The 10,769-nt window shown below is 53.1% G+C and overlaps 1 protein-coding gene and 1 long non-coding RNA gene across 4 annotated transcripts in view; one reads left to right on the top strand and one right to left on the bottom strand.

Moving 5' to 3' along the window:
* Window positions 1-3,647: 3,647 nt before the first annotated feature.
* Window positions 3,648-6,252, bottom strand: LOC140598984 (uncharacterized). Its single transcript, XR_012001516.1, has 3 exons — window positions 6,113-6,252; window positions 4,431-4,581; window positions 3,648-4,326 (listed from the first exon to the last, which is right to left on the bottom strand). It is a non-coding gene; the product is annotated as an uncharacterized lncRNA (long non-coding RNA).
* ZEB2 (zinc finger E-box binding homeobox 2) overlaps window positions 4,132-10,769 on the top strand; it is a 134,152-nt gene continuing 127,514 nt past the window's right edge. The window contains exons 1-2 of one of the 3 annotated variants that reach the window (XM_072757688.1): window positions 4,132-4,601; window positions 7,555-7,696. In XM_072757688.1, the coding sequence (XP_072613789.1) occupies window positions 7,624-7,696 (73 nt within the window). In that variant the 5' untranslated portion in view covers window positions 4,132-4,601; window positions 7,555-7,623. The other 2 variants (XM_072757689.1, XM_072757690.1) reach the window with 2 other exon arrangements.

Here is a 10,769-nt window from a genome sequence, read left to right as displayed (position 1 = left end):
GAGCCGGAGCCGGGGCTGGAGCCCGGGCCGGGGCGGGGGGCGGGGGGCGCGCTCGGGGGGCGCTCGGGGGGCGCTCGGGGCGCGCGGGGCGACCCGCAGACCTGCTTGGCATCAATAAATTAAGACGCTCATTTGAGTCCTGAAGTTTGCTGCTTCCTGTCAGTGGAGACGTCGGCAAAAGCACCGAAGCCGAGATTCAGCCTCAACTTCAAAAAATAAAGGAAAATTTATTTAAAAAGAAAAAAAAAAAAAAAAAAAAGAACCCGTGGGCCGGCCGCCCCGCTGGGGCCAGGTGACGCGCGGGGCTCGCAGCGGGCAGCCTGGGGTCTGGGGTCGGCCGCAGGCTCCCCGGTGCTGTTTTGATTTTGTTGAAAAGGGTTTCTCGGGGAGAGATGCTCCTGTTTTTTTTTTTTTTTTTTTAATAGAATTCTTTTTTTTTTTTTTTTTTTTTTGCCCCTCCAATCCTAGGCTCAACTCCTAATGGATTGGATTGCAACTTTGCACGTGAGAGAACCGTTTGGCTGGGCTTGGACCCCTGCCGCCCCCCACCCCCACCCCCACCCCCTGCACACACACCCTCCCCCCCCAACCCGGGGGTGTCCCTTAGCACCCTTTGCCTGCAACTCTCAGAGAAGTTGCCCACCTCCTGCGTAACCACGCAGGGCTTCAGATAATTCCTCTAGATGGAAGATCAATTCCGTCTCAAAATGAGAAGAGGTTCCTTTCTTTTTTTTTTTTTTTTCTTTTCTTTTTTTTTTTTAAATCCACATGGTACAAAATAAACAGAATTTGCTTAAAAAAAAAAAAAAAGGAAAAATTTCATTAGCTGGGCCAAATTCGAATTCCTTCTGCAGCCTGCGTGTTCAAGGGCAGAAACAGTGTATCAGCCCGGGCTCCCGGGCTCCCGGGCTCCCGGGCTCCCCGGCTCCCCAGCTCCCGGGCTCTGGGGCTCCCGGGCGGGCGGCGCTGGGGGCCGGGCGGGGGTGGGGGCGGGGGCCGCCCCGAAAGTTGAGGAAATTGACAGGCGCAGAGGTGAAGGGAGGGCCGGGCACCGGGTTCCGGCTGCAGGCGCTGGGAAAACAAAAGTGCATCTTCCAACCCTGCTTGGGTGCAGGGAATCCTCAGGGAGGCAGTTGCTTCCACCCAAAGAAACCCTAAAGAATTCCTTTTCTTTCCTTTCTTTCTTTCTCTTCTTTCTCTCCTTTCTTTCTTTTCTTTCTTTTCTTTCTTTCTTTTCTTTCTTTTCCTCCTTCCAAGGTCGGTTGCAATACCATTTCGCATGTACTCGTGTCTGTTATTTTACTGCCCTTGGTCCGCGCTCCTCTCGAAATGGAGCATTAAATGGGGAGGAAGGATCGGGAAGGAGCGATTCATTGGCAGGACTTGTTTTGCTGTGCGAGGAGCCGAAAGCGCCAGTCCTCTCTCGACTTTTCCCTGCGCCCTGCGCTCCTGCATCCCGCTGATCCCACGATCCCCATTGTCCCCGACCTGGCCTTCGGACGAAGGGAGGGTTCGCGACAAATTCAGATTGGGCTCCCTGGGCTGCCCGGGCTCCCTGCGCCCGGGCGCGGGTGGGAACGCGGGGGCCAGGAGGAGGGGAGAGCCCGGGGCGCGCCCGGCAGGGGCGGGGGGCCGCGGGGCGCTCCCCCTCTCCGGGACCCTGCCCGGGCCGCCCTGGAGACCCGCACCTTCCTGGGAACCTGGAAGATGGCTTTCTTACCACAAATCAGATGCCTGAAAGTCGGAACTCCCAGTCCTAAGTGTTGGGGCTGCCTCCTGCCACTTCAACAATTAGTGAGCCCAGAGTAATCAGATGATTAGGTGTTTTTAATGGAAATACTTGAGTCCCCCCCCCCCTTTTTTTAAAGCCAGATCCTAAGTAAGCTGACGCTAATATACATAATAAAAACAAGTGATTTGTTAGCGTTCCCTTAGATCCTTTGACCTGTGGTTTTGCCTGTGAGTGTGTATCTGAGACTGTAACCATCCAATGACTGACTACCTGGGCTAATGCAGTGGGGTCTTGCCTGGAATCACTCCCTGTCTTGGGATCCCTTTTTCCAGGCAGTGGGGAGGCTGGTAAACAAACTTCTAGAGAAAGCTGGATTCCATTTTTTTTTTTTTAATAAAAAGGAGGGAAAAGTGGGAAGAGGGAGAAAAAAAGGACATTAACAGTAGGGCTAAATCTCAGAGGAGGAATTTGATGTCATATTTATATATTTGGTATACATACAGAACATTAAAAGGAACGTGAAACATAAAATTTAAAATACGTCTGACCCATATTGGAAATCATTATATATATATATATATATATATATATATATATATATATATATATATATAATTAACTCTTAGACTGATGATCTTGAACGCTCCTCTTCTATGGGTAAAATATCTGTAATGGTGGGGGGAAGAAGATTAATTTATCTAGTTATTCTCATTGTAACAGTCAAGTTGGGAAAGAGGGGAGTCTGGAAACCACTGTGAAAACTTATTTTTTCTGCATCTTCAAGTAAGAAGTGGCTGTGGTCATGCAGGATGGCTATGCGCCCCCCCCCCCCATACAAAATACAAAGACATGCACCTCTGGCTGTATGGATGTGGCAACCCATGTGGTAGCTCTTCCCTCCTCTGAGTGCAATTGCAAGTGACTCCTGTATTCAAAGCCTTGCTTTAGGCACACATTCAAAGCACAATTCAAAGCCGTTTATCTTAATATAAGTAAAAAGTCTAGTGTTGGATCAGGGTATTATTTGTTTCAGATTTCATCAGACTTAAAATGGGGCTGTGACACTAACAATATTGAAAGCAGAAAAAACTGGCGTGAGGTTGTGTAGTCCTATTGACACCTCCACCTTTACCTTTACAAGAAATCCAAAGGCTGTGGGGCTGGAAATTTATTTGTGCTCTGAGGTTCTCAGGCACTTTCACTCTTAAAAAAAAAAAAAAAAGGTCTCACAGTCCTTTAAGAAATTGAGCCTGAACCATTGGAAGCTAAGAGATTTCTTCCTTTTCCGATAAATGCCTGTGCTCAGCATCCTCAAATTTGGCTGTCTTTATTTACTTCTATATTAGTTCCAATTACGTGCAGTGTAAACCAGCTTTTTGATTAACAAAACAGCAGAGCATTGGTTAAGAACACTTAAACTTCAAAAAAAATTCCCCTGGGAAGTGGGCTCTGAATTGGTTAATAATGTGCAGTACTTGCTAAATTGCTGACTTCCAGATGTGGAAAATATCTTTCTTGTTTAGGACCTATGTAACCTGATTGGATTACGACAGAAGCGTCACGTTGGAAGCTTTTGAGTGATTATTTAATTAACCATACAGTAGAAAGCTGTATTCTCCAGGAAATCCCTTCCATATTTACATAACCAATCCCTTCAGAGCAAAGGTGGAGTCTTTTCTTTTTAATTTTACTTTAATTGCAATATCAAAAAAATATATACTCCAAAACTTAGACCCCATGCCGTTTAATATCGTGCTCTTCCTTCCCTGCTAAGTTCCTCTATGGCCTTTCTCCTTTTCCTCCTACACACGCTCCCTCACTTTGCAGTGAGGTCTCCGCGAGATGTAGAGAGATTCAGAGAGATCAGTCAACCCCAGCGCTCTATGTTAATTTACTTAGAGACCCTTTTTAAAAAAAAAAAAAATGTCAAACTACTTTTGGGTATTGGGATCCAATCCAGAAATTCATCATACGCACACCCTAAGATGCAGTTCACATGCAGTATTTTTTTTTTCTGGCTCTGCCATCTAAAAAGAAAAGAAAAGAAAAAAAAGAAGGAGAAGAAGAAGAAGAAGAAGAAAAAAAAGGGCAAAGAATTTAGTTCCAGAAGACGTGCTGAGAAATCCACACAACTTAATGTGCATCTCCAATCTGGTCATTAGAAATATCTGTGTAGCAAGAGGCGATCTGGATCGAGGACCCGGGATCTCTCCCTTTAACTTTCGCCCCTTAGAGTTCTCCAGTTCTGTGAATGGTGTGCACCGCTTTCCGCCCTGTACTCTGTAGGATTTAGTGATGAGGATAATGATGCCAAAGGCTTGACGGGGGGGGGGGGGGGGGGGGGGGGCGTGGAGAAGAGAGGGAGGGAGGGAGGGAGGGAGGCGAGAGGGAGGGAGAGAGGAAGGGAGGGAGGTGGAATTTCATTTCTTCCACTAAAGCGTTTGCGGAGACTTCAAGGTATAATCTATCCCAGATCCTTTCCCAGAGAGAAACTTGGCGATCACGTTTTCACATGATGCTCACGCTCAGGGCGCTTCAATTATCCCTCCCCACAAAGATAGGTGGCGCGTGTTTCAGGGTCTCTCCTCTCTCTCCTACAGAAAAGAAAAAGAAAAAAATGTCATTAGAAGAGGCGTAACACGTCAGTCCGTCCCCAGGTTTGTGTTTCCTGGAGTGGCCGAAAGAGATCAGTTCTAACCTGCTCCGCAGGAATAACGGTCCTGCCTCCCGACACTCTTGGCGAGGTTTTGTACAGTTTGCTCCGGGAGCTGTTTCTTCGCTTCCACCTTTTTCTCCCCCACACTTCGCGGCTTCTTCATGCTTTTTCTTCTCACCATTTCTGGCCAAAACTACAAACAAGACTTCGCAGGTAGGTTTTTTTTTTCTCTCTCTCTCTCTCTCTCTCTCTCTCCCCTTTCTCTCTTTTTTATTCCTTTTTGGTACGGTCATTCCCCCCCCCCCCACACCCTCCTTTTATGATTTTTTTTTTCCTCCTTTTAAGTGGGGATGGGAGTCTGGAGTGAGAAGGAGTGTCCGTGGGCAGGAATTTCAGGTGGGTTTAGCTCCTTTATGGCAAGCTTTTCCCAAGAGTGACTTCGTGGATTTCTCTGGCACTCCCGCTCCCTCTCCCTGCTTTCCTCTCCCTTTTCCTCCTCCAAATAATTTGCCCTGTACCTGTCCATTCAGGTAACCAAAGGTGCCTTTTGCTACCCAGCCGAGGAAAAGTTTTATTGAGAACTACATGGTGGAAGGAAAACTCCTCCAGGGGGAGAGAATCTAACCCTGTTTTGTTTTTTTGTGGGTTTTTTTTTTTTTTTTTTTTTTTTTGCATCTAGCTCCAGTTCATTGTATTCAGCAATTAAAACTTGGCAGATAACCTGTTAATAATGACAAAACTTGATCGATACAAACCCACCAAATTCAGGGGCATGTCTTTCTCTTAGATATGGCACTGCATCCTCTCCCACCGGAGAAGGCTGTTTTCTAAGCAGAAAGTTGCCTGTTTTTGTCTGCTTAGCGAGTTTCATTTCTTTATTTTATTCTTTGTGTGTGTATGTATGTGAAGTAACACCTCATTTCTGTGATGATAAATAAAGAAGTGAAAGTCCTCATGGAACTTGAGTCGTTTACCAAAGTGTGTATGTGGGGTGGGGGGTGGGGGGTCACTACAGCTGGGAAGAAAGCTGCTGTCAGGATATCAGAGTTGTAAATTAAGGGTAACTTTTGAAATTGTGTTTTAAATGGCAAAGTAATAGAGACGTGGATGGAGCAGGAGACACATGCACACACATATCCCATTCCCTACTTTGGCACCGAAAAGTCGAGAGAGAGATAGCAGGAGTTCCCAGGAACAGTGATGAGCCCGGCTAACGTGAATGTGTTTATCTCCCACCTACTTATATATTTTCCATGCTCCCCCTATAATGATGAAGGCAAGACCACTAACTCCAGAGTTAGAAATAACAGGCAAAAGATAAAGTTTACAGCACAAATGCCCTCTCTCTCTCTCTCTCTCTCTCTCTCTCTCACACACACACACACACACACACAGGCTCATAAAACTAGCAGCTTACTTTATTAAACATGTATTTATATGCAATCGTGTGTAAGTCTCAGCATGAATACAGACAGGCCAGCTGTTTCATCCCAGACACTTGTGTGACCGTTTCCTGATTTCAGGATTTTTCCCAACAATTTCAAATCAATAGGAGAGCCAGGAAATGACAAAATGTGTCAAACTTAAAAGTCACCCACTATGCCTAGGTTAAATTCAAGGTGCTTTCTAAACCATCCACTTCCCCTTCTCTCTGCCTGGCCGCCCCCCCCCCCCACTACCACCACCACACTCCTCTCAGCAAATGTGTGGAAACTGATACTCACTTTCCAGGTTTTCTGCAAAGCTTTGAGCACAGGAGACAATAGGTGCGGGGCGTGGGGACTGAGTGTGCCCGGCAGAGGAAGGGTTAATGGCCCTTGTGTTACAGTTTGCATCTGTTACATCTTTTATAGCCCCTGTTTAAACTAATCCTCGAGGCACAGCATCTTCCCAACCTCCACCGAGTTTCGGGATTCTCCACCTCTGCTGCCTGCCTCCGAGGTTCCCTTTCTCCAAGTTTTGACAGTTTCAGCTGAAGGGGAAAAAAAAAAAAAAAAATGCAGCGCCTCTCTCGATTTTTAGGTACAAAAGTTTCGAAGCCAGAAAGGATACGATCATTTAAGTAGAGCTTCAAAGTATTGCCGTAGCGGTTGGACTTTCTCTTTCCTTTCTTGAGGGGATAGAAAAAAAAAGAAAAGAAAAAAAAAAAGAAAAGAAAAGAAAGAGAAATTCTACTGGAACTATTTAAGGGAAGCCGTGTAGGGCAGCATGTGTGTGAATGAGGTGGGGGAAAATACTTAAGTAAATATTGTCAAAGTGGCGGGGGGGGGGGGGAGGTGTGTAGGGGTGTGTGTGTGTGTGTGTGTGTGTGTGTGTGTAGGGGGGAGGTGGGAAGCGCTAGTGTCCAAAGAGGCTCATAATTATACTTCTTATTTCGGCGTGAAATGGGAAATCTTAATTTGGGGGCGGGGGAGCGGGGTGGCGGTGGGTGTGTGTGTGGGGTGTGGGGGGGATGGAGACCGAGCCTCGATAGACTCCCAGGGAGGGGAGGGAGGGGAGGGAGGGGGCGCGGGGCGCGCGGGCTCCCTATAATTACTATTATCAATTTGCCCGAGTGTGCTTCATCCGGGGGCTGTTGTTTGTTTGTTTGTGTGTCTCCTCCGGGGGGGACGGGGTTGTGTGTGGGGTGCGGGGTGCGGGGTGCGGGGTGCGGGGTGCGGGTGGGGGCGCGCGGGATGGGGATGGGGATGGGGATGCGAGCGGGAGCGGGCTGGCGTCGCCCCGGGTCGCCGGGCCGGGGGGGGGGGGGGGGGGCGGCGCGGGCGGGGGCGGCGGCCGGGCCGGGCGGGCCGGGGTCGGTCGGTGGCGCGGCGGGGCCCCGGGGGGCGCGGCGGGGCCGGGCCGGGGCCGGGCCGGGGCCGGGGCCGGGGCCCCCCTTGCGGGCGCAGCGCAGCGCCCAGGAACGCACACAAAGCGCCTCGGGGCCCGCGGGGGGTGGGGGTGGGGGTGGCGGTGGGGGCGGGGGTGGGGGGCGGGGGCGGGGAGGGGGCCGCCGAAGTTTCGCTTCGGCGCAGGGGTGGGTGCCGGGCGCCGGGTGCCGGGTGCCGGGTGCCGGGTGCCGGGCGCCGGGTGCCGGTGCCGGTGCCGGTCCGGGGTGGCCGGGCGGCCCTGTCGGGCGCCGGTGCGGGCGCGGCGATGCCCACACTGTCGCTGTTTGGTTTGCTAGATCGAGCCTGCGTGCTGCCGGAGCAGGGCGCCGAGTCCATGCGAGCTGCCATCTGATCCGCTCTTATCAATGAAGCAGCCGATCATGGCGGATGGCCCCCGGTGCAAGAGGCGCAAACAAGCCAATCCCAGGAGGAAAAACGGTAAGAAGCGGCCCGAACCAAACTTTTCCGGGCTGCTCGGCGGCGCGGGCCCCGGGGGGGGGGGGGGCCGGGAAGGGCCGGCGAGGCGGCGGCGGCGGCGCCCGGGGTCGCGGGCGAGCCTCTCCCGGGGCCGGAGCGGGAGCGGGAGCGGGGCCGGAGCGGGGCCGGGGCCGGGGCCGGGGCGCGCGGAGCGGGGACCGGGGCGCCGGGGGGGGGGGGGCCGGCGGGAGCGCCCCGGAGAGGCAGAGGCTCGCCCGCGGGGTCCCCGCCGCCCTCCGCCCTCCGCCCTCCGCCCTCCGCCGCGCTCCGCCGCCCGGTCCGCGGGTCCCCGGCTCGCTGCGGGAGCGCCCGGCCCGGGCAGGGCAGGGCAGGGCAGGGCGGGGGCCGGGGCCGGGGCCGGGGCGCGGGACCCCGCGGCGGGGGCGGGGGCGGGGGCGCGGGCGCGGGCGCGGGCGGGCGGGCGCGGGCGGGGGGGCCCGGGCTGCGCCGCCGCCGGCCTCAAAGTTTCTTGCCGGAGTCCGCGGCCGCCAAGTAACGGTCCGCGCGGGCGGCGGGGCCCGGCAGGGCGCGCCCGGGGCCGGGGCCGGGGCCGGGGCCGGGGCCGGGGCCGGGGCCGGGACCGGGGCCGGGGCCGGGGCGGGCGCCGCGGGGCCGCGGGGGGCAGGCACGCAGACTTTTCTGGGCAGTTTCCGCGCGCTCCGGAGGCGCCCGGCAGCCGGGCTGAGCCGGGGAGGAGCGCGGAGACGGGGCGAGGGGCGCGGACGCAGGAGGCTGCAGGCGGGGCGGCCGCGCCGGGGTCCCCTGGCAGGGGGTGCGCAGAGGGACGGGGCAGGACGCAGACGCCGGCCCCCGCCCCCGCCCCCCGCCCCCCAGGTATCGCCCCCGAACCGAGTCGTGGGAATAAAAGAGGAAAGTGATTGGCAAAGAGCGCGGGAGGCGCCGGGGAGGGGAGCGGGCCGGGCACCGAGGGGCGCCGCGGGAGCGGACGGGGACCCTCCGGGCCTCCCAGGGAGGCCCAAGCCCCAAGGCGAACAGGCCGAGGAGCGCCGGCTCGGGCCGGGAAGGAAACTTGCGGCCGCCCGCGGGCCCGGCCCGGGCTCCCCGGCCTCCGGCCCCCGCGCCCGCCCCGCGCCCTGCCCGCGCCCGCCCCGCGCCCGCCCCGCGCCCGCCCCGCGCCCCGGCCCACGCGGACCAACTTTCCCGGGAGGCCGCTGCCCGGCAGCCGCGCGGGGCGGGGGGGCGCGGGCCGTGGAGGCACAAAGACCCGGAGCCCTGACTCGGGACAAATGATGCTGCTCTCGGGGTCTCTGCCTCCCCAGGTTGTGTGTGCGCGCGAGTGCGCGTGAGTGTGAGTGTGAGTGAGCGTGTGCGTGTGCGTGTGCGTGTGCATCTCCTGCTTGTTGTGCTGGAGGTGTCGAGCCATATGGGGGAGTGATAGAGGAATTTTGGTCAGAAACTGTTCGTTACGTTATCCTGCCTTTTCCCTTTGTGCTGCCTTTGATCTATTTGCTTGGCTTAGTATTACAAAAAAAAAAAAAAAAAAAAAGAAAGAAAGAAAGAAAGAAAAAAAAAAACAAGTACAATAATATATTCCGAGCTGCTTCCCCAAGATCCAGTTGAGGCTGCCTCTTTTTAAGTCCATCTCTCCCCTCTCTGTCTCTCTGTCTCTGTCTCTCTCTCTCTCTCTCTCTTAATTTAATTTTTTCTCCATTCTGGTAGCTGGCATTATTTAAGGTGGTCCTTACTCAGGAGACCTCCCCTTCCCCATCTCTGGGTAATTTAGTAGACACTAAAATTATACCTAATGTCCCCCTCTCCTCTCTTGTGTTTCCTCTGTTCCTTTTATTAAATGTTGGTTATTGATTTTCTAAAATCAATGTCTGTTGTGGGGCTTTTTTCCCCCTCTTACAAGTATCTAAAGCGTGGTGCTGATCAACTGGATAACAAAAGCTTTGTGTCAAGGAGGCTCTTTTTTTCTTCTTATGTTAAACAGTCATTTTTTTTTTTCTTTTTTGAGAGAGAGTGAGAGAGATTGAGAGAGAGAGAGAGAGAGAGAGAAAAGAGAAGAAAATGAGATATAAAGCAAGGTTCCCAGAAGTGTTCTTTTGCAGAAGAGACTATTTAGAATGTTTGTTTCTGCTTTCCTGCCTCCTCCCACCCCCTTCGGGATTTTGCCACCGATGACCAGCCTGGCCCGGGCCCTGAGGTCAGGCCAGAGCTCAGGTCTGGGGAAATAGAGGGCTCCCAGCTTCCTGGGAACCCTGAGGGTGGGGTTGGCGGGGAGAGGGAGGCCTGCTGGGGGCTCGCAGGTGAACCCAGAGCGCCTGGGAGGTGCTCAGCCATGGACACTGCAACCATTTCCCCTCCGCCCAGCCCCTAACTTGGGAGAAGCCTCAACACTCCGAAATGGAAAGTTGAATTGCACATTTTAAGGCATTTACCTCAGACCTTGCACACTTCACAGCAAGCCTGTCCATTGCTTACAGCTTCTCTAACTTTGACTATTACCTGTCTCTTTTCCCAAATAATGTGTGAAAAAACATGCTGTGAATTGGTTACTTGTCACTGTTTTTCTTTGGGTTTAATCTGACTGAGCAATGCCCTGGTTTTGAGAAGCAGGTAGAAGAGTTTTCTTCCCCCCTTTTTCATTTTCTTTTCTCATCAAGCACATATCCAATGCCTTTCCCTTTGGGGATTGCCAGGATTTATCTGAACTGAGTGGATTTTTCTTCTTTCCTGGATTCATGGAAAAGATGTCACTTTTGAGCTTGTGTCTTTGCTGATAACACTAAATATGATGATGCTTATCAAAATCATATAGAAATTCCTGGAAAGGAATAATGGCAATACTAATCACAGAAGTAAGAAGCTGGAAGAGAAAAAGAGAGAGAGAGAGAGACAGACAGAGAGATGGTCATCCAGGAAACTAGAATGGCACTTTATATAATTTAATGAAGTCAACAACGTATATATAGACGAGGGCGACAAGAAGAAAAAAAACCTGTAAAGCAGTTGTGCGTGCCTGGGTCTGTGTGTGTGTGTGTGTGTGTGTGCCTGTGTGTGTGTGTGTGTG

The sequence above is a fragment of the Vulpes vulpes genome, chromosome 5 (assembly GCF_048418805.1).
Source record: "Vulpes vulpes isolate BD-2025 chromosome 5, VulVul3, whole genome shotgun sequence".
NCBI classification, from domain to species: Eukaryota; Metazoa; Chordata; class Mammalia; order Carnivora; family Canidae; genus Vulpes; species Vulpes vulpes.
This window is presented reverse-complemented; position numbering and strand designations above follow the sequence as displayed.